Source organism: Pyrus communis, chromosome 7 (genome assembly GCF_963583255.1).
Source record: "Pyrus communis chromosome 7, drPyrComm1.1, whole genome shotgun sequence".
Classification (NCBI taxonomy): domain Eukaryota; kingdom Viridiplantae; phylum Streptophyta; class Magnoliopsida; order Rosales; family Rosaceae; genus Pyrus; species Pyrus communis.
Window position 1 is genome coordinate 8113316 of NC_084809.1, and position 26770 is coordinate 8140085.

The following is a 26770-nucleotide window of genomic DNA, read 5'->3' on the forward strand; positions in this document are numbered from 1 at the left end:
GACTTTGGCATTCCTTGGCAACCCCATACTCCTCAACAAAAAAGTGTGGCTGAAAATGAAATGCAGTGGCTGAAAATGAAATGCAGCATTCATGAACATGTATGGCAAGAACTAGAAGTGTGTTGAAAAACAATAACTTAACTCCCAATGAATTCTAAGGCAGAGTTTAGTTTTGGGAACCCTAAAAATTCTTTCATGAAGACTAGGTCTCTGGGAAAAATCATTGAGAACCCTAACTCATATGCAAATGTATGAGTTAGAGTGTCAGAGTTGGAGTACGACTTAGGTATTTTTTCGACTTATTTCTCTGTAATGTAACAATAGAAAACAACTACTGTTGTCAACACACCTGCTCATGAATGATGAATTGATTATAAATTAGTGTTACTTATCGTGTGACTCAGTTCAACTTCCCCTCCTCATATCATTGCATCAATAATAGTATAGGTTGTACTTAAAATATTAAGTAAATCAACATGATGAATGTCACACCAAACAAGAAGTTCCAAAGTCTTGAATTGGGAGGATTTATTATGGATATCATGAATGCGAATCAGATGATTTATAATTTTATACGTTATAATAGCAAAAGCGGACGATATAATTGTTACAATTAAATTTTATAATTTTTATTAATTAAAAAAAATAGAATCAAAATTATAATTTAAATAAAATTATAACATTATGTAAATATAGTTTGAGTAGATTGAAAAATTACTTTGAAGTTCCCTAATAAACAAAAATGTGAGAGATTCCGAGTTCGATTCTCCAAGCTAATGAGTCTACTCGACTGTGGCCACGGGCAGAATGAAATTCCCTATAACCTCTTCGGATCCGAAAGAGATGAATAACCGCAATTTGTCATCAATTATCTCACTTTTTGGAAAGAAAAAAAAAGAAAGAAAAATTACTTTGAAGTATGAAGGCTTGAAGTTTGAAACAAAATGAAATAAATTTGTGATAAACAGTCGAAAGAACACGTAAAGAAAATGGGGGAGAGAGAGAGAGAGAGACAGCTGACGAGTGACTTTATTGGGCGGGCAGCCACGCGTGACACGCGCACAGTCAGCCAATAACGTATGCGTGAAAAGGGGACCCACACCCTGCAGTTTAGCTCGCTCGGTGGTCGCACAATTACATCAACAGCACGATGGGCCGGCACGCGCGACGCGTGTGGCCGCGAGGCTTCGGTTCATAAATAAAAGGTCAAAAATGGCAGCGAGTGGGAGAAGGTGAGAGTCAGATTGAATTGGGATCGATTTTGAAACCCTAAAACGGGAACAAATTGGGGGCAAAAATAAAGGACCTTCGTAATTGGCCACTCGCTCCTCCCCCTCGCGTGTGCGATCATCTTCCTTCGCAGTCGCAGATCGAAGCTCCCTCCTCCTCCTCCTCCTCCTCCTTCCTCCATATGTAATACGCAGAGAGAGAAGGGCAAAGGAATTGTAAAATCTCTCTCTCTCTCTCTCTCTCTCTCTCTCTCTCTCTCTCTTTCTCTTTCTAGCCCCCTCTCTAGAATCAATTAAATGTTATTAAAGTCTCTCCTTTTGATTGCTTTTCTGTTGAATTTAGTGTTTTGCAGTCTGGGATTTTTGTATTGATTGTAAAGTTTGATTTTTTTTTTTTTTTTTTTTATGGGGGTGATTGATGGGTTTGAAAAATGAGGAGTTGCTATCGATTAGTTAATTTGTTTGAGTTAGCAGCTTGTTAAATTCAGCTGAGCTTATAAATTTCATTACTTGGGAATTCTTTGTTTGTTGAACAGCCTAGTTTAGTTGGGTTTTCAGGTGGACTTGCACTGTTGCACATTTTGGAGCTTGAGCAGTATTATTAGCATGTAAAGTATGGTTTTTCGATTCCGAGTTATTTCGGTTTTAAAACCCATGACTTGTGAGTTTAATCACGTTTCGTTTGGATTGTGTGTGTTTGTTGCACTTCAAGTTTAGCAGTTGTTCTCATCTGTTGCCTAGTGTAGCTGAAACTCTGTTATTTGTGTCAAAACACTACCACATATGTGGTAGAAGTGCACACTCTATTGCTCCTATTTAGAGCATTGTAGAATGTTTCTTGACGTTTAGGCGGTGGATTTTTTGTTTTTGTTTGAGTTAGTTTCGAGTAGATATTTAACATCGGAATTGGTATTAGATTGTGATGTTGATATATACATGTTTGCCAGTTTTTGAGGTTGATATACATGTTTGTGATCCTAGATGAATTTTTATGTGATGGATAAATGAGAGCCCCACTGTTTCTCATTTTCAAGTTTTGTTTTCTGAGAGGCATTCTGGTGAGTTTAGAACAACACCTTATGCCTTCAAGAAGGTGCCTTACCACCCTATTCTGGTATATTAGCTTAAATACTTCACGTTGGTGGTCTTGAATACCTCAGTGACTGGGATATGGTATTAATAAGGATACTGATGCTAGACTCTCGAAATACGTAAATGCCTGTGTTGCACAGAAAATACACAGTTCTGAATATTATTTTTTGGAACTAATAGTTCGTTTGGTGGTGATTAAAAACATTTTCCGGCACAATTGCTCTATCTTCGATAATCACCTAAACCTCTTAAAGTTCAAGATTTTAACATGTGATAGTGGTTCAATTAGATATTTCTTTGAAATTTCCAGTCATGAGTATTAATGCCCGTGGTTTTATTTCTTTTTAATAAATTAATTTCTTACTCTTTCCAGCCACAGGTTTATTTATATAGCTTATAAGATACCATGGGAGGTGACAGCATCATCTTGTTCACATTGACAAGGCTAGACAATCTAGTTGGAGCTGTTTGTTAATTTTGTGCTTTGAACTTCTAAAATGGTTTGTAACTCTTTTTCTTACTTTAATTAGGAATCTGAATTTTTGTATACTATTATGTTCAGAGTTTGTATATTTAATCATTATTTGATTTTCTGGCAACTGTTGTCTTTTCTTTGTTTCAGATGTTCTCCGATAGCAACCAGTTAAAACTAAATAACCTCACCATGGACATAGATCTACGGCTACCTTCTGGTGAACATGGCAAAGAAGATGAAGAGCCACATGAAATTGATAACTTATTGGAACATGAAGAAAAAGCACATAATGGAGATATAGCAAGTGAAAACATTGAGGATATTAGAGATGAAGTACGCGTTGAAGATGGTGGGGATTTGAATTCTCCTACACCAGATATGGTAGTGTTTAAAGAGGATACAAATCTTGAGCCGCTTTTTGGTATGGAATTTGAATCACATGGTGAAGCATACTCCTTTTATCAGGAGTATGCTCGGTCTATGGGATTCAACACTGCAATCCAAAATAGCCGCCGTTCAAAGACATCGAGAGAATTTATTGATGCAAAATTTGCTTGTTCTAGATATGGAACCAAGCGCGAGTATGACAAGTCGTATAATAGACCACGTGCCAGACAGAACAAGCAAGATCCAGAAAATCCGACTGGTCGGCGATCATGTTCAAAGACAGACTGCAAAGCTTCGATGCATGTGAAGAGAAGACCAGATGGTAAATGGGTTATACATAATTTTGTGAAGGAGCATAACCATGAGCTTTTACCAGCCCAAGCAGTCAGTGAACAGACAAGAAAAATGTACGCTGCAATGGCCAGACAATTTGCTGAATACAAAAATGTGGTTGGTCTAAAAAGTGATCCCAAAAATCCTTTCGATAAAGGTAGGAATTTGGCATTAGAGGCAGGAGATTTGAAGATTTTGCTTGAGTTTTTCATGCAGATGCAGAGTATGAATTCCAACTTCTTCTATGCTGTAGATCTGGGGGAAGACCAACGGCTGAAAAGTTTGTTTTGGGTTGATGCCAAAAGTAGGCATGACTACATCCATTTCAGTGATATAGTGTCTTTTGATACTACCTACGTTAGGAACAAATATAAGATGCCTCTTGCTTTATTTGTTGGAGTGAATCAACACTATCAGTTTGTGCTGCTAGGATGTGCTTTGGTATCAGATGAAAGTACATCAACTTTTTCTTGGCTAATGCAGACGTGGTTGAAAGCTATGGGTGGACAAGCTCCAAAAGTAATAATCACTGACCATGACAAGTTGATAAAATCAGTTGTTGTGGAGGTCTTTCCAAATGCTTATCATTGTTTTTGTTTGTGGCATATCTTGGGGAAGGTTTCTGAAAATCTTGGCCATGTGATTAAACAGCATCAAAATTTTATGGCGGAATTTGAAAAGTGTATCCACAGATCATCTACAAATGAAGAGTTTGAAAAAAGATGGTGGGAAATTCTTGAGAATTTTGATCTGAAAGAGGATGAATGGACTCAGTTGTTGTATGAAGATCGAAAACAGTGGGTACCAACATACATGAGGGATGTTTGTTTGGCTGGGATGTCTGCAGGTCAGCGATCTGATAGTGTGAACTCCTTTTTTGACAAGTATGTGCATAAGAAGACCACTGTTCAAGAGTTCCTGAAACAGTATGAAGCAATCCTACAGGATAGGTATGATGAAGAAGCCAAAGCAGATTATGATACATGGAACAAACCGCCTACTTTGAGATCTCCTTCACCTTTGGAGAAGAGCGTCTCAGGGCTGTACACACATGCAGTATTCAAGAAAATTCAAGGTGAGGTTTTAGGTGCAGTTGCTTGTCACCCTAAACGGGAAAGACAAGATGAGACGGGTACCATTTTCAAAGTGCAAGATTTTGAAAAGAATGAAGATTTCATCGTAACATGGAATGAAATGAAGACAGAGGTTTCTTGTGCATGCTGCTTATTTGAATATAAAGGTTATCTTTGTAGACATGCATTGATTGTTCTTCAAATATGTGGCCTTTCTGCAATCCCATCTCAATATGTATTAAAACGTTGGACAAAAGATGCAAAGAGCCGGCATTTGATGGGAGAAGATTCCGACATTGTACTATCCAGGGTGCAAAAGTTTAATGATTTATGTCAACGGGCAATGAAAGTGATCGAGGAAGGAACTCTATCTCAGGAGAGCTACAGTGTTGCATGCCGTGCACTAGAAGAAGCTTTTGGAAATTGTGTGAGTGTAAATAATTCTAGTAAGAGTCTGTTAGAAGCTGGCACATCAGTCACTCATGGCCTGCTTTGCATTGAAGACGATAACCAAAATAGAAGTATGAGCAGCAAAACAAACAAGAAAAAGAATCCAACGAAGAAAAGAAAGGTTTGTTCTTGATAGTGACTAAATTATAATGCTCTTTGTTACAGTTTTATTTAAAGGTAACATTATAATCAAATTGCAGGTGAACTCTGAGCCGGAGGTTATGGCTGTTGGGGCACAAGACAGCTTGCAACCAATGGTTTGTCTTTTTCTATTTAATTTTTTTAGCTTTTTTGAAAAGAAAATATTTGTTTGAGATGATTTGCTTCAAATTGGAGTCCTAATCTGGGATACACATTGTGTTTTGGAACAATATTATGAATCTGGTCACACAAGATTGGTGTGCTTACGTCTATCTGGTATCGCATGCAGGAGAATAGTGTTTAAAATTGTTGGACAGACTTATTCGACTATTGTAATATTTTGTAATTAGAATCTTATTTTGTAGGAGAAATTGAACTCAAGAGCAGCAACACTTGATGGCTATTATGGTGCCCAACCGAATGTGCAAGGAATGGTATGACCATATCTTGTACCAATAACAAATTGTCTGATACAACTTATTCATATATGGTGCCTCCTTTTTGTCAGGTACAATTGAATCTAATGGCACCTACACGGGATAACTACTATGGGAATCAACAGACCATTCAGGGGCTTGTAAGTCATAATTATTAGAATGAGTAGAAAAGGACCAGCGATATTGCAAACTACATGAATATAACTGAGACCTGGTTTTCATACTTGCAGGGACAACTGAACTCTATAGCTCCAAGCCATGATGGTTATTACAGTGCGCAGCAAAGCATGCATGGGCTGGTACAGTTACCCTTTCATGATAACGAAAATATTTAGCCTCTGACCATGTTCAATTGGTTGCATTTTATATTTTGCGGCATTGTGCTTGCAGGGACAGATGGATTTTTTCAGAACACCAACTGGTTACGTTTATGGAATTCGGGTTAGTTTGCTGGACATGGTACTAATTGACTTTCCTACATCATGCATTTTGTTTAATTTAGCTTACAGTTGTTTTCTCCTTGTGCCAGGATGACCCCAACGTAAGAACCGCTCCATTGCATGAAGATGCATCCAGACATGCTTAAGGAACAAACTGCTCAGTGTTGGCATCTTGCATTTAAAATGGTAAATATTTTTTTGCTGTTAGCTGAAGTTTAACTTGAAACACAGTGGAACTGATTTGAAAATTGTTCTGTAGGTAAAGAGAGATCCTTTGAAGATAAATCTTGTTGTAAAGAAAAGTGAAATGTATCGTACCTCGCGGACGGAAGGATCACGATGGACAACTTCCTCATTTGGTACCTGTAAAATAAGACAGTATAGAGTAGGCTGTTGTTAATTATTTCATCTGTGATGTTTTCGGAAGTAGGAAAGAAATATGAGCAGGGTCATATCTTCTGTAAAGGATGTTGTATTATTGTACCTCTGATTGCTTATCCTCAATAGGGTTAGTTGAAATCAGGTTTACTTGTGGGCCCATTCCATAAGGAATTTATTTTATTATTATTTTTTTTAAAGCTTTCAAGATGGAAGACGGTCGAGAAATGACAGGTTTACTAGTGTCGTTCATGAGATTTGAATTCAGGACTTTCATTACTAGTATCGTTCGTGATGATTGAAGTGTACATGGGTGGTTGTTAACCGTCAGGGATGGCGATTCTTCGCCACCAATTTTTCCCCTTGCACTTCTTCCTCTTACTTTTATGCTTTAGTCGTTGAAGGCCAACATTAAAAAATACACTATTTTGACTTATTAAGTGCTTCTTCAAATCATATTTGGTTTTTAGTTAAATTATAGGAACCCTCTAAAAATTTATATTCCAATGATACTCTCTAATTTAGGGAGCCATAATAAGTATGAACCAATAGAATAAAGCGTTTATTTAAAAAGTTGTTAAAAAAATGCTTGAATTTTTTTTTTTACTTTGTAAATTTAGAAAATTCTAGAGAGTTTGTTGTACTAAGAGCATAATAGGAAGCGTGAAAGAAGATAAATTTTTTTTCAAATCGTTCCTAAATTTTAGTTAGGAGGTATTTAGAGAGCTCATTTGATTATTTAATTAGAACATAACAAGTGGGTAGTTGAGGGGGTTTTTTTTTTTTTTTTTTTTTTTTCTTTTATTGGATTTAAAAAATGTTATTGTGCAAAATTCATAATTGTCATGGTCTTTTCACTAAATCACATAATTCAAAGGAGCAAGTAGGCAAACACCAAAAGAAAAAGTGCAAATTTGCAAAATTGGAGCAGAATCGCTACCCTAATTGATAGTCAGTGTTACAAATGTCAATTAATCGTTCAAAGTTACTGTCACGTATTCAAAGTTACGGACACGACATATTTACCATTGCATACAAAACTCAAGTAATAATAATTACACTTTATTTTTTTCCCACCACATACCATATATTGTTCACAATTTTGAGATCTAATAACATTATTATTTGACCTAAGAGTTGTTCGTCTAGCGGTCAGGTCCTTGGTTTGCTCTCAAGTGATTTAGGGTTCGACTCTCTTCCACAGTATTCACCTAACAAATGCTGGTGTTTCTCGCCCTCCAAATATTGTGTGGTCAAACAGAGAGCCTAGTGATTAGTCGGATCAAAAACTTAGATACACTAATTAAAAAAAACATTTAATTATTTGGAAAGAAACTATCATAATCGTGTTGAATTAGCAATCCGAATCCTTATGCGATCCTTTTTGTAAGGATTCCAGATATCTTTGAATTGTATTTGTTCATCGTACATTGCACGGTCAGAAATCATTTTAAATATTTTTATTTAAAATTAAATACAAACAGCACTTGACAAAAATTGATCATACAATGTACGATGAACGATTCACGAATCTTCAGAATTAGATCAGGTTTTTAACTCGTTGTTGATAATTTAAACTAATCACGCGCCACGCGTGTGTCTCGGAACCAGATATTATTCAGCCGTATATATCATATGAAATTGTCCAGAAAAGAAACATCTTGACGCGCCGAGAAGGAAGAGAGACAGAAACGAAGATTAGAGCGTGTGAACAAAGCGAGTGGAATTCGCCAGTTTCCTGCCAGATCCCCGTTTGCTTCGGCGAGTGAGCGTGTGAAGATCCAACCCCCGAAGCTTTCCCAAATTCGACCCGGTTCTCGCCCACTCGCGGAATTCCCCACTCGCCGTTCCGTTCTTCTTCTCTGATTCTTCACTTGAGGTCTCTCTCTTTCTCTCTCTGAATCACTTACTGAAACTTGTTGATTTTCCTGGGTAAAATTCGTGTTGTTTTGTGTTTGGCTGCTGAGAAAGTCACGGGGAAAAAGGAAACTGGAGTTACTAATTTTGATTTATAATGTTTTTTTTTTTCCTTTCTAAGCTTGTTTTTCAGAGGCTAGAAAAATATGTTAAAGCATGATAAAGGTCTAGACTTTAGAATTTTCTTTCCATTTCAGCAGCTTTCTCAGCTGCCAAACAGAGGGTAAAAAGAAAAGATCATAACTTTCTTATTTGGCATTAATTAATCACAGATCCACAATGTGGATGGAATCATGGAATAGTTATTACTGTTTAAGTGATAGAATGTATTGTACTTAGTGTAGTGAAGAATAGTAAATTAAACTGCAGCGGGATTGTTGTTACTGTCACAGATAATGAGCATGGCTCGTGTTTATTTTTTTATTCGAGCGATATTCTAGTCTAGTTAAACTATGGGGAGGGGGAGGGGGAGGAGATTCAAACTCGGGTGCTCGCTGCTCTAGTTAATAAGTACTAGTTTTTTTCGAGCGATATTTTATGTGCTTGTTATGTTCCATTTTGATTATTAAGTACTAGTTTTGGTTACCAAAGTGAAATATATTGACAATTGCTGATTGAGTTTGAACTGGCTTAACTACGATTTATATGTACCCGGTAAGAGTCTAAGAGAGGGGCATTTTGGGTGCCAAAGTGGTGTATTTTGCACTTGGCGAGGTTTTTTTCTCCGCACAATCATGCGTGTTTTACATCACTAACGAAGAGTGCAAAACAGAATGACAGAGAATTCTTGAGTGTTCACACGGTCCAGGAACTTTTTATGTTAGGTTTGCTGGCCAAGTTGGTTAGAATTTTGCTAATGACAGAGATGATCTCTGAGTATCTTTTAACACCCTGAACAGGACTTGCATTTCTTGTCACTTATTGTTGTTTCTTATCGTACCTTTTTTCTTTAGGGGTTATTATGATGGTATGTTGGAACAAAAGGAGTTTCTTCACTGAAACAGATAGCAAACAACTTGTAGCTAGACATCATGGATAGAAATCAAAATTTGGGTGAAACAGTGGTGGATGGTCCAGAAAAAATGAGTGGTGGTGCAGTAAATGAAAATATGAATATGGTTGCTGTTGCGGAAGAAGTGCAGAATAGAGGTGGTGGAGTCATTACTTCTCCCGAGAAGGACGTTCAAGTGTTTGAGGGTGAAGCAGATTTTGAACCTTGTAATGGCATTGAATTCGAATCGCATGAGGCAGCATACTCATTTTATCAAGAATATGCCAAGTCTATGGGATTCACTACTTCAATCAAAAACAGCCGGCGCTCAAAGAAATCAAAGGAATTTATTGATGCCAAATTTGCATGTTCAAGATATGGAGTCACTCCAGAATCAGATAGTGGGACTAGTCGTCGACCAACTGTGAAAAAGACAGATTGCAAAGCCAGCATGCATGTGAAGAGAAGGGCAGATGGAAAGTGGATTATTCATGAATTCATAAAGGAGCATAATCATGAGCTTTTACCTGCTCTGGCATATCATTTTCGGATTCATAGGAATGTAAAGTTAGCTGAAAAGAATAATATTGACATTTTGCATGCAGTTAGTGAACGGACAAGAAAGATGTATGTTGAAATGTCTAGACACTCTGGTGGGTACCAAAGTACTGGGTTTCCTCAGGCTGACACAAACTATCAGTTTGATAAGTGCCGGGACTTGAGTCTGGATTTGGGAGATGCTCAGGTACTGCTTGAATACTTTAAGCGTATCCAGAAGGAGAATCCTAACTTCTTCTATGCTATAGATTTGAATGAAGAGCAGCGTCTGAGAAATTTGTTTTGGGTTGATGCAAAAAGTCGGAGTGATTACAAGAGTTTTAACGATGTTGTCTCTTTTGATACTTCTTACATCAAAATAAACGATAAGTTGCCATTTGCTCCTTTTGTTGGGGTGAACAACCATTTTCAGTCAATGTTGCTTGGTTGTGCATTGGTTGCTGATGATACAAAATCAACATTTGTATGGTTGTTGAAGACATGGCTTAGAGCAATGGGTGGGCAAGGTCCTAAAGTGATTATCACTGATCAAGACCAAACCCTGAAGGCAGCAATTGGCGAAGTCTTTCCAGATGCACGTCACTGCTTTTCACTTTGGAGTATACTGGAAAAGATCCCTGAAACTCTTGCTCATGTAATCAAACGGCACGACAATTTCCTGTCTAAGTTTAACGAATGCATTTTCAAGTCCTCGACAGATGAACAGTTTGTCCTTAGATGGTGGGAGATGGTTAATAGTTTTGAACTTCAAGATGACGAATGGATCCGATTGCTGTATGATGATCGTAATAGATGGGTGCCTACTTATATAGGAGATACTTTTTTAGCTGGAATGTGCACACCTCAGCGTTCTGAAAGTATGAACTCTTTCTTCGATAAATACATACACAAGAAAATTAGTCTGAGAGAATTTGTGAAACAATATGGAACAATTCTGCAAAATAGGTATGAAGAGGAATCAATTGCAGATTTTGATACATGGCACAAACAGCCTGCATTAAAATCTCCTTCGCCTTGGGAAAAACAAATGTCAACGGTTTACACGCATGCGGTATTCAAAAAGTTCCAAGTTGAGGTTTTGGGCGTAGTTGGCTGCCAGCCAAGGAAAGAACATGAAGATGGACCAACTACTACATTCAGAGTTCAAGACTGTGAAAAGGATGAATATTTCATGGTAGCCTGGAACGAAACGAAGTCAGAGGTTTTTTGTTCCTGTCATTTGTTTGAGTACAAAGGTTTCCTTTGTAGACACACACTGATTGTTCTCCAAATGTGTGGCCTCTCAAGCATCCCATCTCATTATATTTTGAAGAGGTGGACAAAAGATGCAAAGATTAGGCAATCAATGGTTGAAGAAACAGAGCGAGTACAGACTAGGGTGCAACGCTACAATGATTTATGCAAGCGAGCCATTGAGTTGAGCGAAGAAGGATCATCATCTGAAGAAACTTATAATGTTGCTCTCCGCACTCTTGTTGAAGCTTTGAAGAATTGTGTGAATGTGAATAACTCTAATGGTACTGTCATAGAGTTCAGTGGTACTGTTCATGGTATTCGTGAAGCGGAAGAAGAGAATCAAGGAATCCCTACTGCAAAAGCAATTAGGAAGAGAAATACAAATAGGAAAAGAAAGGTATGTTCTGAAGTTGATGGTTGATGGCTTTACTTTAACCAGTTAACTTGAGTCAAATGTAAGAACGATTATTGAAGTATGTTTCTATTTTGCAGGTGCCGGCAAAGCAAGACGGTGTACTTGTTGAATCACAAGACAGCTTGCAGCAAATGGTTTGTCCATTCCTTATGTTATTTTTTATTTTAAAAATGATTGATTTTGCATATGTTAATCTGAACTTTTATGCTTGTAGGAGAACTTAAGCTCAGACGGTATAGCCCTTAATGGATATTATGGTGCCCAACAGAATGTGCACGGACTGGTATTGCATACTCTTTTCTCGTATCGTTTATTTTAAATTCTCACATGCATCTTTCTTATATCATTTGTGAAATTTCATAACTGGTGCGTGCAGGTACAGTTAAACTTGATGGAGCCACCTCATGACAGTTACTATGTTAACCAGCAGAGTATGCAAGGGCTGGTAAGTCGAAATAATGTCAGGACTTTAATATGTTAAGATTTCCTTTGGAGCCGTACAGACACGATATTATATTTCTACATAATAGTTGTATGAATTTGATTTAATTGGGTTTATATAACTTGTAGGGACAACTGAATTCAATAGCACCCAACCATGATGGTTTCTTCGGGGCTCAGCAAAGCATTCATGGGATGGTACAGTATTTTCATATTCGTTTGAATCGCTTCTTAGAGAAATTTTTCCGTGTGTCTGCATATTCATGCAACAACTTTCTCAAAATCTGCTCTAATCATGTAGGGACAGTTGGACTTCAGACCATCAAGTAGTTTCAATTACAGCCTGCAGGTTTGTTTTCAATTTACAGGATGTTTGTTTATATCCTGAAGAAACTGCACTGGTATTATCTATGGTTTTACTTTATTGGGTTTTGTAACTCCAATGCAGGATGATCCGCATCTGAGATCTTCGCAGTTGCATGACGATGCTTCAAGACACTCCTAAGGAAGAAACACGTGCCATATAGCTGTACAGCCCTCGGAGTTGGTTAACGTTGTACTTAAACTTGTTTGGTAATCAGAAACTAAACCCTGAAGTGGTTCCAGATCCCTCTTTTGGCCTCGGCTCTCTTTCTGCCTCTGAGGTGCCGTGTTTAAGCCGAAAGTTTACTTCCATAGAGGCGTAATATGAAGGTGCTGTACTGAGGTCTGAGATGACATTTGCCACTTCATTCATCGTAACTTAGCATCGCACTGAGCCAAAATAGAACTACAATGTAGTGTCAAGTGTATTTTAGATTCGTTCAGCAGATCGGTATCTCGAACGTACTAATCAATGCCTAGTTAGTGAAGATATTGAGGTTAATGTGCTTGAGGTCTGTAAAAGTATGTTGTGCAACGCAAAGCAGGTCCTAACTTCATCCTCCTGAGTCGCCCGTCCGCCGCCGTGTGGAGGCAGACAGGTTCATGTAAATTTCTGTGAGGTAAATGGATGGCAAAGTACAGTTTGAAGTTATGTTTCTTCTTTTATCTGGTTTCAAATATATGTTTTACATGCATTCGTGAGGGTATTCTTGATGAATCAACGTTGTGGGTATTAAATAACATACTTATAATAAATCGTATATATTTGAATAACTAAACGATTTTCGATCTGAATGATTTTTTTTTTATAAAAGTAATCTTTAAAAGAAAATAAAAAAAATTGAACGATTCTGATAATATAATTTATTGCGCGGCTATGTGAATTTTTCCAATAATTCAAGTATTATCCCTCGAAAATTTTGGCGTCTAAATAAAACCCACCCAAAATTAAAAATTTATACCCGATTACCCGTGAACTTCAACCCGACCTGCTACCGGACTTGAATCTCTCCGCTCTCCTCTCTCTCTCTGTGTTTCAGTCCGCGCGTGGTGGTAGCGGGAAAACTGACTTGCGCAGGTGCAAGCACTTCCCTTTTCATTTACGTGACATTGATTTCTCGCCTTTCTGCTTGGACTCACGACCTGTTTGGTTCCTGGGAAAATTGAGTAAAAACAGAAAGAAAAGCTCAAGTCCTGCAATTTCTCATAACTGAGTGGAGATGTTTTAGTTGCTGCTGCTGCTGAGCTCCCAAAAACAAATGGGTAATCACCAATTCCCTTTCTTTTTTCACCTTTTTACTTTCTGCTTATTTTCCTTCGTGCATCCTACAAAATTAGTTAGCAAAGAGCGCACTTCACTTCGAAACTTTGAATTTTGCAGTACTTTACAATTTTGGATTTTGTAGGTTTTTTTTTTTTTTTTTTTTTTAACAATTTTTCATATTTATTTCTTAATTTTGAAGCTGTTATTATTGATTTTTTGTATCAGGTAATTCAATGAAATGAGCTTTTGTGTTGTGTAAGCTTTGTTTGATTGTGTGGAGAGAGATCTTGAACTGCCCTCATGTGAACAGGACCAGTTAGACATTAGGTCAGATAAAGATGTTAACATTGTAGATGTCACTTATGAGATAAATGTCTGAGGCAGAGCCAAGTTCGCCGATCGCGAGTGATCGTGTTAAGGAAGTTGATGGATTGAATGCAGAACAAAACGTTGGGTCAGATAAACATGTTGACATTGTAGATATCACTGGCGAGGTAAATGTTGAGGAGGAGCGTGTTAGTTCTCTGACAATGAGTGATCTTGTTAAGGAAGTTGATTTGAATGCAGATCAAAGTGTAGGATCGGATAAAGATGTTGACATTGTAGATGTTGCGGATGAGGTAAATGTCGAGGAGGAGTGAGTTACATCTCCAGCAACGGGTGAGCTTGTAAAGGAAGTTGATGGATTGAGTGCAGAAGTAAGTTTTATGTCAGATAAAGATGTCAACGTTGTAGATGTCCCACATGAGATAAATGTTGAGGTGAATGTTAGTTCTCAGACAACGGGTGGTCATTTTAAGGAAGTTGATGGGTTGAATGCAGAACAAAGTGTTGTGTCAGATAGAGATGTTGACATTGTAGATGTCAATGATGAGATAAATGTTGACAAGGAGCATTTTAGTTCTCTGACAAGTGATCGTTTTAAGGAAGTTGATGGATTGAATGCAGACAAAAGTGTTGAGTCAGATAAAGATGTTGACATTGTAGATATCACAGGTGCCAGCAGATGGTTTGTCTCATGATCCTTTTTGTTCGGAAACTCTCCCTCATTGATTCTTTGTTTTCGACTGTAATATATTACGATTCACTTCACTATGTTTTGTAAATGTAGGAACTGATGAAGTCCAGAGCACATAAGATTGATAATTGTCATGTTCCTCAGCAAGAATCTGAACGGGTAATATGAAACAGCTATGTTATCCCAGAATAATGCAATAAGAGTGTGTTGATAGGTATACAGCTTACAGTATTTTCATACAATGGTAGTTATATCAGGGACAGTTGAACTAATTTCTCCAATCCGTGAGGGTTATGATGGCAACCAACGGGCCACCCATGTATGACCCAAATCTTTATTCATTCTGAACTTGATTTTTCATTTCGATTCAGAATGCAAACATTTTCTTTTGATTTCATTCAGGGACAGGTTCATCCGTTACCAACATGTATTCGTCACTTAGGGACCCAACAGAGCATGCAAGGAATGGTACTGGATTTTTCGTACATGGCATTCTATCAAGCAGTACGATTCATCACATTCAAATACTAAAGTAGCAGTATGTTGTTTTGGCTTTATTTTAGTTGCAGCTACAACCTAGTTCCATAGCGCCGAACATGCATGGCTGTTTTGAGTTTAGGGGCAATCCGCAAGATATGGTGGGCATCTGAATAGCCTAATTGGACTTCTGTTTCCTATTTGACATTGGATTTTCTTTTCTGAGCTTAATGCTCTTTGGTTGCAGGAACAGTCTGTAGGCTTCTTGGTCAAGCATCGATGTGATAAGCGCCCACCAAAATAGCTGAGAGACGATGGCCATCCATTTAAATGAAGACGCTGTCGTCCAGTTGTAAATTAAGCCTCGTGTTTGTAAACGAGGATTGAAAAAGATGAAACTCATATATCCAAGTTTTTTCGGTATATAGATGTTTTCGTATGTTCTTTCATTGAGCAATTGTACAAAAAGATGTTGGAATAATGTAAGTTGAATTTTGTCATACATTCTTCCACCACGTTTCTCTTCTCAAGAAGTTTTATTGTACTTTTTAAGACTCGTTAGGTATGATGAAATTTTTTTATGATGCTCTGCCATCTCTTCATGGTTAACCCTTTCATTTCACCGCGTTGCAGTAAAAGAAAGAGAGATCCCTGAGAGGACAGTATAAGAAAGAGAGATAACTGAGAGGACAGTGCTTGGGCTTGGAATTGAGAAGATGGGTGGTGCTTGAAGAGTAGAAGTAACCAAATTCACGTCTTTGAAAGTTGAGATTAATGAGAGTTGGGGAAGAAGATGCAACAGAGAAGAACCAACCATGGCCGTCAGGCAAATAGTGAGGCGCAGTTCTTGAGTTGGAGCAGTGGGATTCGGCTGGGGATATTATTACTTGGGATTAATAGTCGTGGTGACAGGGTAGTTGGAAGATAGCTCATGTGGTGAAAAAACTAGGATTTAAGCTATTGGGGTAAAGTTTGTTAAGATTTATGCCCAGGATTGAAAATTTCGTCAAATTTTTGTTAATTATTAGCACGTGAGCCGTACATATTAAACTAAAACGGAACTCTCCATACACATATTAGGCTAAAACGGACCTCTTCGTTAATTGTTAATAGGTGGGGCTGGCTCACGTGCTAATAATTAACAGAAAGTTGACAGAATTTTCAATTTTGAGCATAAATTTTAACAGATTTTACCACATAGGCTTAAATCTTAATTTTTTTTTTTTTTTACCACATAAACTATCTTCCAACTACCCTATCATTATAAAAACGATTAATCCAATTAAGCCTATTTTTATACATGCACAACACTGGAATGTTGGAAGCATGACATAATTTACTAGCGGAGGTGTTAAGATTTAGTAAAAAAATGGAAGTTGTGGGTTCTTTGGGTGGTTGCTTTTGTGTCACACTCCTTTGCTGCCCACTAAAATCAGGGAAGCACTGTTATCCAGAGCCTAACCAAACAATGAGTCAATAAAAACCATCTCATTACCGTAATTTTTACACAAGATCGAATGAGATTAAAATAAAAGAGGTCATATCTCATGTTTAGATTTACTCTACAATTGACGTGACAATGTTTTACATCAAATCAGATGGAACCAAAATAAAAGAGGTCGTAGTTCAAGCTAAAGAGTTATTCTACAAATGACGTGATCGGATGCTCTACCCAAATTTTTAAGTCATCTGTGAGGGAGAAATTAAACCATCCACCTTCTACTAACCCACTTCCATTTGTAAATACTAAACAGTTTACTTAGACCTTTTTCTGTTGTATATGGCTAATGGCCCAGGCTGATATTATGTATAAACCTAGACGAGTAATGTTATTCATGTTATATTTTTGTATTACATTTTCATACCACATTAGGTGGCATCTGATGTGGACAGTCACATCATTTGAATTAATCAGATTTTTAAATTTAGTTCATTATTTAATAAACTAATAATTAAGAAAAACTAGTTAATTAAATGATGATTGTGATATACGAGGAGTCTTTCTCCTTCCTTTCCTTGGGTTTTGCAAATTTTTCAAATGATGTAGTTGTCCATATCAGATGCTATCTAAAGTGGTATGAAAATGTGGTATAAAAACATGATATGAATAACATTACTCATGAACCTAAACATAAGTCAGAAACCCAAGGGTTTTGGAGCCTTGGCCTAGGAGGCTTCTAATGGCAAGCATCAACTTATTCAACAGGGATGGCTTTCTGGACTGTGGTGCATGTATCTTACATTCGGACTCGTATGCATCGATAATTATGAGTTAGTTATGTGTTTGCGTGACCGACACAAGGACTATTGTAAGTGCACTCTCTTGTTTGCATGACCGACGCAAGTACTTCTCATTCAACAATAGTTGGATGAGAATGTTTTTGCTTTTGCATGTTTATTTGACGCAACCGATAAAGTTGATTTTTTTGAAAGGAGGGTAATCCTTAATATTTGTTGGGTTTAACTCTTAAAGAATTGCCCAACATCGCCCATTTTTACCTGCTACAGAGTGCCGACAATATTATGAACAAGATATATGAGCCAAGTGTGGAGAAAAGGTAGAGAGATCAGGTTAGTAAATTACTGAATTATCTCAGGGATCACAACCTATATATGTTCACATACACACTGAGCTATTAAGAACTTCAAATAGCCATATAATTATGATTTATACATATATGTGTAAATATATAGGACTCTATTTAGACATTTGAAGAAGTGAATACTTGTCAAAAGGAACGTGGGGAACGCGGACATCATCTGTTTGAAATTTCATATCACTATTCACTATCATGGATTCATATTCTTAAATCTTAATTAATTGCATCTATATTCCGCCTAACGTGTCCTTCTTTGGCTCTCCTCTCTCTCTCTCTCTCTCTCTCTCTCTCTCTCTCTCTCTCTCTCTCTCTTTGAGAGACTACATTTTTATCTGCTTGTGAGGCAGATTGATGAAGAAAGACTTGGACTTCTACTTAAAAGGAATAGGAAGAAAAGAGATGATAATTACCACTTTGTATTTTGGACGTGTCACTTGGTCTGGAGAATAGAGATGTTGTTAGGTTACTTTAATATCTACAAGCATGTAGGCACACACAAAGTGTATGTGAAATTTTTTTATTTTTGTTTTTGAAATAAAAGGAGAAAGGAAGAGAGTGACAAAGAATGTGGTAGTGAGAAATTTTTTTATTTTTTATTTATTTCAAATTAGACATATGTTAAGATTACATGTTGGTGAGGCTTTGAAAAAAAAAAAAGCAAAATTTGGTTGTGTGAAATTACATTTCTGCCCCATATTTCTTATTCATGTTCTGTTTTAATTAGAGGGTTAAACTGGTAATTTTATAGGATTTTGGTTGACAATGAGTGTTTTATTAATTAGTAGTGATAGCCAACAGGATCCTCTCCGAATTCTTTTGGTGAGGAACCTGAAGATCTGTGAATTGTGTCCATTCATCGTATATCATGCGGTTAGTTTTTGTTAAGTACTGTTTATGGTTATTTTTAAATAAAAATATTTAAAATGATTTCTGACCACATGATGTACGATGAACGGACACGATTCATAGATCCTCGGGATCCTCACAAAGAGGATCCGGACTCTCTATATAGGAGCCAAAACATTGTGGAGTAGGATTCTCTCATCTCCTATTACCATTCCCTCCTCTCATACTTTTTTTTTGTCTTATTCTCTATATAAAAAATTCAAAACAAGATGTAGACGTGACGTAATCACAACCATTTAAATAGGAGGGGTATGAAAGGGGAGAGAAATTGGGAGGGGAGAGAATTCTACTCCAAACATTGTTCATCCAGCACATGTCGGCTCGATTTGAACAGAATAATAGTCATTGGAATGATGAGAGGAAGAAAACTCGACATAAACTAAAGAACATTCAAAGTAGAAAAGTCTACATCCATAAACATAGGAGGCAATTGGAAAACCAATCAAGGACGACTTTGGTTTGTTTATCTTTCTGCGTGGTTCATATTCTTAGTTAAAAAAAAATGATTGTTTCAGGACATGAGACACAAAGCCAATGCATAGAACTATATAGTTTGGTCTTGAACTCCTGGAAAATTCAGAAATTTATTTCGCCTTTTAAAGTGGAAAGTCTACAGCCAGCCATGGCTGAATCAGATGGCTCCAATCAGCTCAAAAAAGTAAGAAAATTATCAAATGGCAAGAGAAAGACGAAATACTGTTTTTCCTATTCTTTGGAGTTAATGCCATTCTGAATAATTTTCTATCTTTGGTAGATAAACAGAATCACCTTTTTTTCATTAAAAATAAGAAAGCCTACATATATATATATATATATATTTTGTTAAACGATTAATACTAATTTATTAGATATGGAGAGATTTAGTGCAAGATTTCTCCTCACATCTTCACACATCCTTCATCTGTGTGGAAAGCACAAATTAGGTGATGTGGAGTATGTGTGATCGTTAGGTTTCACACTTGGCCCAATCAATTATATTATTGTGAAGAAAGTTGTGGCTCCAACATAAAACTAAGTGGCAATATCGAGAGTAGTTCAACCATATAAGTCCTTGCAAGGCGTTTCTCCTTTCACCGATGTAAAACTCTTTTACATTCACATCCTCACAAGAATTACACTGATTCCTATCAAATCTTTGATTGTTAGTAAGAGAAAAATGAAAATGATACTCATTCTTTACTAATTCATTCCTCCTAAATAAACATGACTGAAATTGTACGTCTCCACCACTTATTAGGTTTATGATCTGGATTTATCTCAACAACAATAAAAAGGATTTGGCCAAAATGTGACCTAGAGTTTCGTTGGTTTCTTCTCAACGGCTCGACTTTTATTCAGCCAACAAAAAAAAGAGTCAAATAATGGGACAAATTGTTTCTTAATGATTGAACTATCCAGGAACATGTATCTGCATTTTTTAGCACAATATATAAAAAGGTGCACTATCATTAGAACTAAGTTATATCAACTAGAAACTAGAAAGCACCAGAATACCTCATGCATATGCTTCAAAAGGAAATAATTGAACAAAGAAAAATGCAATTAAAAGAAATTAGAAGAAATTTAGATTTTCATCCTTATTTTTTGTACTTTACTGATTAAAACCTTATTCTTTTTCAAATTTTGATCAAGGTCCTTGGATTTAATAAATGTCATTAATTATTTCAAAAATAAAATATTTACACGTCAAGATAGTTAAATTTTATTTTTAAGTATATTCATTTAGTGTTAGAACTGTTACATTTGGTATATTTATATTTATGGCTAAACTTTTCATCATATATTTATATTTCTAGTTTGTACCCATTTTTTAATTTGCAACCCTTTTTTTAAATTGTACCAATTTTCTTTTAAATTTTAATTTGTACCCATAATTAATTTCTTTTTGTCCCTTATTTTTTTAACTTTTATTTGTAGTCATAATTTTTTTAACCTTTTATTCATTGTCACATCCCGGCCCAGGACGGATCACTTTCTGGGCCCGCTCCACCACCGTAGCATGATATTGTCCGCTTTGGGCTTACCATTCCCTCACGGTTTTGTTTCTGGGAACTCACGAGCAACTTCCCAGTGGGTCACCCATCATAGGATTGCTCTAACCCCCTTCTCGCTTAACTTCGGAGTTCCGATAGAACCCGAAGCCAGTGAGCTCCCAAAAGGCCTCGTGCTAGGTAGAGATGGGAATATACATATAAGGATCACTCCCCTGGGCGATGTGGGATGTCACAATCCACCCCCTTTGGGGGTCCGACGTCCTCGTCAGCACACCACAGCCAGGGTTAGGCTCTGATACCAAATTGTCACATCCCGGCCCGAGACGGATCACTTTCTGGGCCCGCTCCACCACCATAGCACGATATTGTCCGCTTTGGGCTTACCATTCCCTCACGGTTTTGTTTCTGGGAACTCACGAGCAACTTCCTAGTAGGTCACCCATCATAGGATTGCTCTAGCCCCCTTTTCACTTAACTTCGGAGTTCCGATAGAACCCGAAGCCAGTGAGCTCCCAAAAGGCCTCGTGCTAGGTAGAGATGGGAATATACATATAAGGATCACTCCCTTGGGCGATGTGTGATGTCACATTCATACCCATAATGTAACATCCCACATTGTCCAGATGAGTGGATCCTGTAAGCCTTATATGTATATTCCTATCTCTACCTAGCACGAGGCATTTTGAGAGCTCATTGGCTTCGGATTCCATTGGAACTCCGAAGTTAAGCGAGTTCGCGCGAGGTCACTCCCATGATCACTGGGAAGTTCTCGTGTGAGTTCCCAGAAACAAAAACCGTGAGGGCGTGGTCGAAGCCCAAAACGGATAATATCGTGCTACGGTGGAGTCAGGCCCGGGATGTGGTGGGGGCCCGAGCCGGGATGTGACAATTTGGTATCAAAGCCAATCTTTGGCCGGAAGTGTGCGGATAAGGACGTCGGGCCCCTAAGGGTGATGGATTGTAACATCCCACATTGTCCAGGGGAGTGGATCCTGTAAGCCTTATATGTATATTCCTATCTCTACCTAGCACGAGGCCTTTTGGGAATGGATTGTAACATCCCACATCGTCCAGGGGAATGGATCCTGTAAGCCTTATAGTATTTTCCCATCTCTACCTAGCACAAGGCCTTTTGGGAGCTCATTGAGTTCGGACTCCATCGAAACTCTGAAGTTAAGCGAGTTTGCGCGAGAGCATTCCTATGATGGGTGACCCACTGGGAAGTTCTCGTGTGAGTTCCCAGAAACAAAAACCGTGAGGGCGTGGTCGGAGTCCAAATCGGACAAAGTGGACAATATCGTGCTACGGTGGAGTCGGGCCCGGGATGTGGTGAGGGCCTAGGCCGGGATGTGACACATAAGTTATCTATAATGTACCCATTTTTCTTTACAAATGTACCACTTTCTTATATGAAAAATGTATCCTTTTTAAGCACCATTTTTATGTAAAATTTACCCATTTTTTAATGTAAAATCTATTTATTTTTTTACTCTAAAATGTACCATTGTTATATATATATAATGTACCCATTGTTTTTTATATAAAATGTACCCATTTTTTGTTATATAAAATGTGCCCCTTTTTTGTATTAAATGTATCGATTTGGTATGTTAAATATACCAATTTTTTTATATGTAAAATGTAGCCAAATTTTAGTACATACATGTACTCATATTTTATAAAAATAAAATAAAATCCCTTTTTTTTTATAATCTAGAATGCACCCATAAGCAATTATTATTATTATTTTATCAAAACCCATAAGCAATCTTATATAATTGAATTGGTAGTGTAAATGAAAGCAAAAAAACGGTTGAGTATTTATTGGTATTATTTGCATCTCTTTTATTATTATGTCATTTATGTGGTAGGAGAGAGACTTCAATAAAAAACCTAAAATGTATAAGATTTGAGTTTATAACAGTTAGAAACCAAGGGCCATAACTTAACTATCAAAGACATAAATACAGAGGGATTTGAAGGCTAGAAAGTGCTTAGTTGTTTCATTGCGGCCGCAAAGACGTCTTCCAGGTGTCACGGGTGATGTCACCCACCTCCTCCTCCTCCTCCTCCTCCTCCTCCACCAGTCTCTTTCTAACGTGGTCACCACCGTGCTGACGCAACCATTATCATGCTGGCGTTTCGTCTGCCTATGTGTTGCTTCCAGGAAACCATGCACACGGTAGACGCCACTGTTCTCACGAATATGCAATATGCTTAATTTATACAATTACCTTCCAGTTAAACCTAAAAGCTAAGCTATTTTTCATTTGCCAAACATCTTTTATTTTTCTTTTCACCCAAAAAAAAAATCTTTTATTTTTCCTGCCCACAGCCACCACCCTCACGTGACATATACCCATATCTCCCAAATCAACGGTCACGATCATCCCATAAAAGTCTTCCTTTGACCCTATTCCCACCTTTGATAAATATAGCTTACCCACCCTCTCATTCCTTCCCTCTAACCCTAAACTCAAATTTGTTTTTCCTCATTTCTCTCTGATCTCTCTCTCTCTCTCTCTCTCTCTCTCTCTCTCTCTCTCTCGACAATAAGTAGTAGTACCGGAACCATGTCCAATAACCCTAATGATCAGTGGTTCCAATTCTACACCCAAAACCTCAATTCTTCTACTCCTGCTTCAATGTTTTGCCAGGATCAAGTCTCTGATGCCACCGACGTCACCACGACCACTACAACTTCATCTTTACCGGGTCATGCCGGTTTAGGTCACCCGAGCTCCAGCACCAACAACAGCTTGAGCCCGGATCAAGGCCGAGTTTCGAAGCCGGCTCGGAAAAGGTCTAGAGCCTCAAGAAGAACTCCCACCACGCTACTCAGCACGGACACTACCAACTTTCGTGCCATGGTGCAGCAATTCACTGGGGGTCCTACTACGGCGTCGTTTCCCACTGGTGCGTCGAATCTTAGCTTTGGCCTCGGCCCCACCAGGCCACAGAACTTTGTTGTGCCTCCCGGGGCGGCGGGGTACTATCCTCTACAGCCTCAGCAGCAACAACTCTTGCAACAACAACAGCAACAATACCAACAACGTCAGAGCCAGCAATACTTGTTTTCGCTGAACAACAACAACGACAACGTTAACGGTGGAGATCATGGGTTTCTTGAGAGATTGTCATCAAGAGTGGGGCCCACAAACATGGTGATGGGACTGTCGTCCGATCATGATCATCATGAGTTTCTGAGGGAGGGTGCTGCATCCCAAGTGCCTTCTTCTGCTAGGCCGCCCAGTTCTAATACTTCTGCCAATGAGAACAGGAGTTACATGTTTTGAGAAAATTGAGGGGACTTAAAGCAGAAAAGTTAGGTAGAGTGACTTATCTTAGGGACAAAATTCTTGACCAATGTATGTATATATATATATATACATACATATATATATGTATACATATATATATATATATATATGAAAAACATATATATTTATCTTTTATCTTTTTCAGCGGACTCGATACCAAATGTCTTCTTTTCATATGCAATGTTGTTAATTGTTCAATTTTTAATATCTTTTTTAATTTTGTAATTTGATTAAGGATGCTCTAACTAGTTTTAGCTTGTTTCTTTTTCTTGCGTCAAGTTGCTGACATAAAATGCAAAGCGCCTGCGAGTGATTGGTTGTTTCAATTGTGAGATTCAATATTTAGGGCCGAACCGTTTCTAGATAATTTAAGTACAAAACTAATAGCCACTTAGTACTACGGTCTAGTAGTATTTTTCTTCACTTGTAAGTGATAGGTCTTAGGTTAGATTCTCATCAAAGGCGAATTTGAACCACATTATTGCTAGAACATTGTGAGGCTTAGCCTAACCCCTTTTTTTTTAGTGTAGAAAATATCGTTTGTTCAAAAAAAAAAAAAAACAAAACTAATACAATTAGCTATTAATTCAGTGATACTTTAGGGTTAATAGGTTATGAGTTTGAATTTTCACTGTCATTTTATTTATTAATTTCATTAGATTGAATACTATAGGTCGATAATTTAAAGAGACGGTCAAATAGCCCACAACTAATAAATGACACTGATAATGTCCCAATTTGTATCTTATCACCTATATACTAGCACATAATATGTTAGGGTATAAAACGAAAGATCTATGTGTTAGGAGTAGAATCAATCATTATAAATAGTATTTTATTTTGTCGATTAATTTTTCGACATGATATATTCTTGTTCAACATTACATATATACACACTATGTATATATCAATCATTCCAAGTCGACAGGCTGAGGGCCCCACTCCAACAACACCGATACTATCTCCAATTTGGTAATTATCACCTGCCCAGTCCGTCAGGTGTGGAGTTTTATCATAAAATGCCTTGGTGTTAATTAGAGTAGGGTAATCCTATTTAAATTTCTTTTCTCCTTTCCTTCTGGCCGATGTGGGATTCAACACGCTCCCACACGTGAGATCTCATTTTTGTGGGTCACACGTGAAGATCCACACATTGGCAACCATATGGAGCCAAGTCGGGACTCACCCATCACGCGGGGTTAATGGGGATCCACCTATCATGTGGCACTCTTGCCCTACGTGGAGCCATGTCGGGACTCACTCATCACGCGGAGCCAAAGGGGAACCCCCCCCCCCCAAATCGCGTGGCAGTACGAGCCTATCCTCAGGCTCTGATACCATGTTAAATTTTCCAGGTCGACGGGCCAAGGGCCCCACTCCAACATCGATACTGTCTCCAACTTGGTAATTACCACATACCCAATTCGTTAGGTGTGGGGTTTTATCACAAAAGGCCTCGGTGTTAGTTAGAATGGGTTAATCCTATTTAAATTGATTTTCTCCTTTCCCTTTGGCTGATGTGGGAATGACATTGTTGTTTTTTATTTACAAATGATAGGATAATCTACAGTAAACTACTATAAATTACGAGGAGGAGAAATCGAACACGAGACATCAGGTGTAAAGATGAATGTTCTTAACCAATTAAGTTACGTACAAACCACTTGCTACAATACCTTCTTGTTCAACACTACATGTATATTACTATATCATATGAATGCACCCTCTCTTAATTATGACCTAAAGTAATAATGTATACTTTGATATTTTTATTTATATGAATAGTAATGGAAGACCACATTTTTTGTACCACATTAATATATCATATAATGTGACAAGTGATGTGTATCACGTCATATCAATTATTGATTTTATCACACTAAACTTCTTAATTGACGCGGTATGTATGCGTCATTAGTTACGTTGCCAAGTAATTTCAATTAAGTAGGATGAGGGTTTTGCAATTTAACCTAACACTAAAAACGGTAATCTTAAGAGATCTTTAGTGACAAAGAATATTCAACAGCTTTAATATATATATATATATATGTATGTATGTATGTGTGTGTGTGTGTGTGTGTGTGTGTGTGTGTGTAGTCCTTCAAAGCTCGCCTGACACACTAGCTAGCTGGTAACTAATCTAAACCGCTAGCATTTTTAATTTGTTCAAAAAGCAAAGGCGGCGATGGGAGCCGTCGGAGGATGAAATGCAATTATGCAAGAGTCCCATGACTTCCATGCATAGATATATAATAACATCCACATAGCCCAAAAGTTATGAACAAAATAATTATTCTTAATTTTCTTGTTTTCACGTTTCCAGAAATAAAATTAGTACTCGGAAAAAGAATTTGCACATGGTGATCAAGAAACAAAGAATGTGTTTAAGAATTTTAAAATGTCACTAAATGCATGGGTGATCGAGAATTAAAGAATGTGTTCAAGAATGAGAATTGTTATTAGCATTCCAAAAATCTCATTCTACATTCCAAACTTTCTATATTAGGAAAGAAAACTACACTTGTGAGAAGTGTAGAATGAGATTTTTGGAGTGCCAATAACACTTCCCTTAAAAAACCATAATTACTAAAATAACGAAAAGCATATAGTACGTGAAAAATACGCGGTATAACTTTGCTAAAAAAAATTAAAGAGGAAATTGTAGCAATGATTTCTCAACTTTAACTCAATTGAAGTAATGGTCTCTCAACTAAAAATTCATGACCATTTGGTCCCTTCACTCATCTAAACGTGAATCTATGATCATTTTTGTTAACTCCATTAGCACTTCTGTCAAAATGAGTCACGTGTCACACACGTGAGATTGAATTAAGA

At 37.4% G+C, this 26770-nt stretch overlaps 3 protein-coding genes and 1 long non-coding RNA gene across 7 annotated transcripts; all 4 read left to right on the forward strand.

Annotated features, from left to right (window-relative positions):
- The first annotated feature begins 1210 nt into the window (after window positions 1-1210).
- LOC137739779 (protein FAR-RED ELONGATED HYPOCOTYL 3-like) lies at window positions 1211-6777 on the forward strand. 3 transcript variants are annotated; one of them, XM_068479491.1, is made up of 10 exons: window positions 1211-1445; window positions 2695-2821; window positions 2944-5160; window positions 5240-5296; window positions 5546-5614; window positions 5689-5757; window positions 5848-5916; window positions 6014-6058; window positions 6147-6243; window positions 6317-6777. In XM_068479491.1, exons 2-9 carry the CDS (start codon window positions 2819-2821, stop codon window positions 6201-6203), a joined length of 2586 nt encoding a protein of 861 aa, XP_068335592.1. In that variant the 5' UTR covers window positions 1211-1445; window positions 2695-2818; the 3' UTR covers window positions 6204-6243; window positions 6317-6777. The 3 variants fall into 3 exon arrangements, with proteins under 3 accessions (XP_068335592.1, XP_068335590.1, XP_068335591.1); XM_068479489.1 differs by having other exon boundaries at window positions 6008-6058; window positions 6317-6753; XM_068479490.1 differs by having other exon boundaries at window positions 2701-2821; window positions 6008-6058; window positions 6317-6753.
- Window positions 6778-8099: 1322 nt separating this feature from the next.
- On the forward strand, window positions 8100-13078 carry LOC137739447 (protein FAR-RED IMPAIRED RESPONSE 1). 2 transcript variants are annotated; one of them, XM_068479015.1, is made up of 8 exons: window positions 8100-8314; window positions 9306-11534; window positions 11630-11686; window positions 11767-11835; window positions 11929-11997; window positions 12123-12191; window positions 12295-12342; window positions 12442-13078. In XM_068479015.1, exons 2-8 carry the CDS (start codon window positions 9384-9386, stop codon window positions 12496-12498), a joined length of 2520 nt encoding a protein of 839 aa, XP_068335116.1. In that variant the 5' UTR covers window positions 8100-8314; window positions 9306-9383; the 3' UTR covers window positions 12499-13078. The 2 variants fall into 2 exon arrangements, with proteins under 2 accessions (XP_068335116.1, XP_068335117.1); XM_068479016.1 differs by having other exon boundaries at window positions 12301-12342.
- Window positions 13079-14496: 1418 nt separating this feature from the next.
- Window positions 14497-15502, forward strand: LOC137740821 (uncharacterized). Its single transcript, XR_011069175.1, has 6 exons — window positions 14497-14629; window positions 14732-14797; window positions 14887-14957; window positions 15041-15106; window positions 15202-15276; window positions 15363-15502. It is a non-coding gene; the product is annotated as an uncharacterized lncRNA (long non-coding RNA).
- A 7587-nt stretch (window positions 15503-23089) lies between these two features.
- On the forward strand, window positions 23090-24068 carry LOC137740478 (VQ motif-containing protein 22-like; the record flags this gene model as incomplete). Its single annotated transcript, XM_068480338.1, has 1 exon — window positions 23090-24068. A coding segment is annotated over one exon (822 nt), but the record flags the coding sequence as incomplete, so codon positions are not given.
- Between the last annotated feature and the right edge of the window lie 2702 nt (window positions 24069-26770).

Bases quoted from the DNA above. Each gene is read 5' to 3' on its own strand.
- LOC137739779 (XM_068479489.1), top strand. The intron at 5,615-5,688 runs GTATGACCATAT...CCTTTTTGTCAG, and splicing joins AACCGAATGTGCAAGGAATG to GTACAATTGAATCTAATGGC. The intron at 5,917-6,007 runs GTACAGTTACCC...TTGTGCTTGCAG, and splicing joins AGCAAAGCATGCATGGGCTG to GGACAGATGGATTTTTTCAG.
- LOC137739447 (XM_068479015.1), top strand. From the start codon at position 9,384: ATGGATAGAAATCAAAATTTGGGTGAAACAGTGGTGGATGGTCCAGAA. The intron at 11,535-11,629 runs GTATGTTCTGAA...TCTATTTTGCAG, and splicing joins ATACAAATAGGAAAAGAAAG to GTGCCGGCAAAGCAAGACGG. The intron at 11,687-11,766 runs GTTTGTCCATTC...TTATGCTTGTAG, and splicing joins AAGACAGCTTGCAGCAAATG to GAGAACTTAAGCTCAGACGG.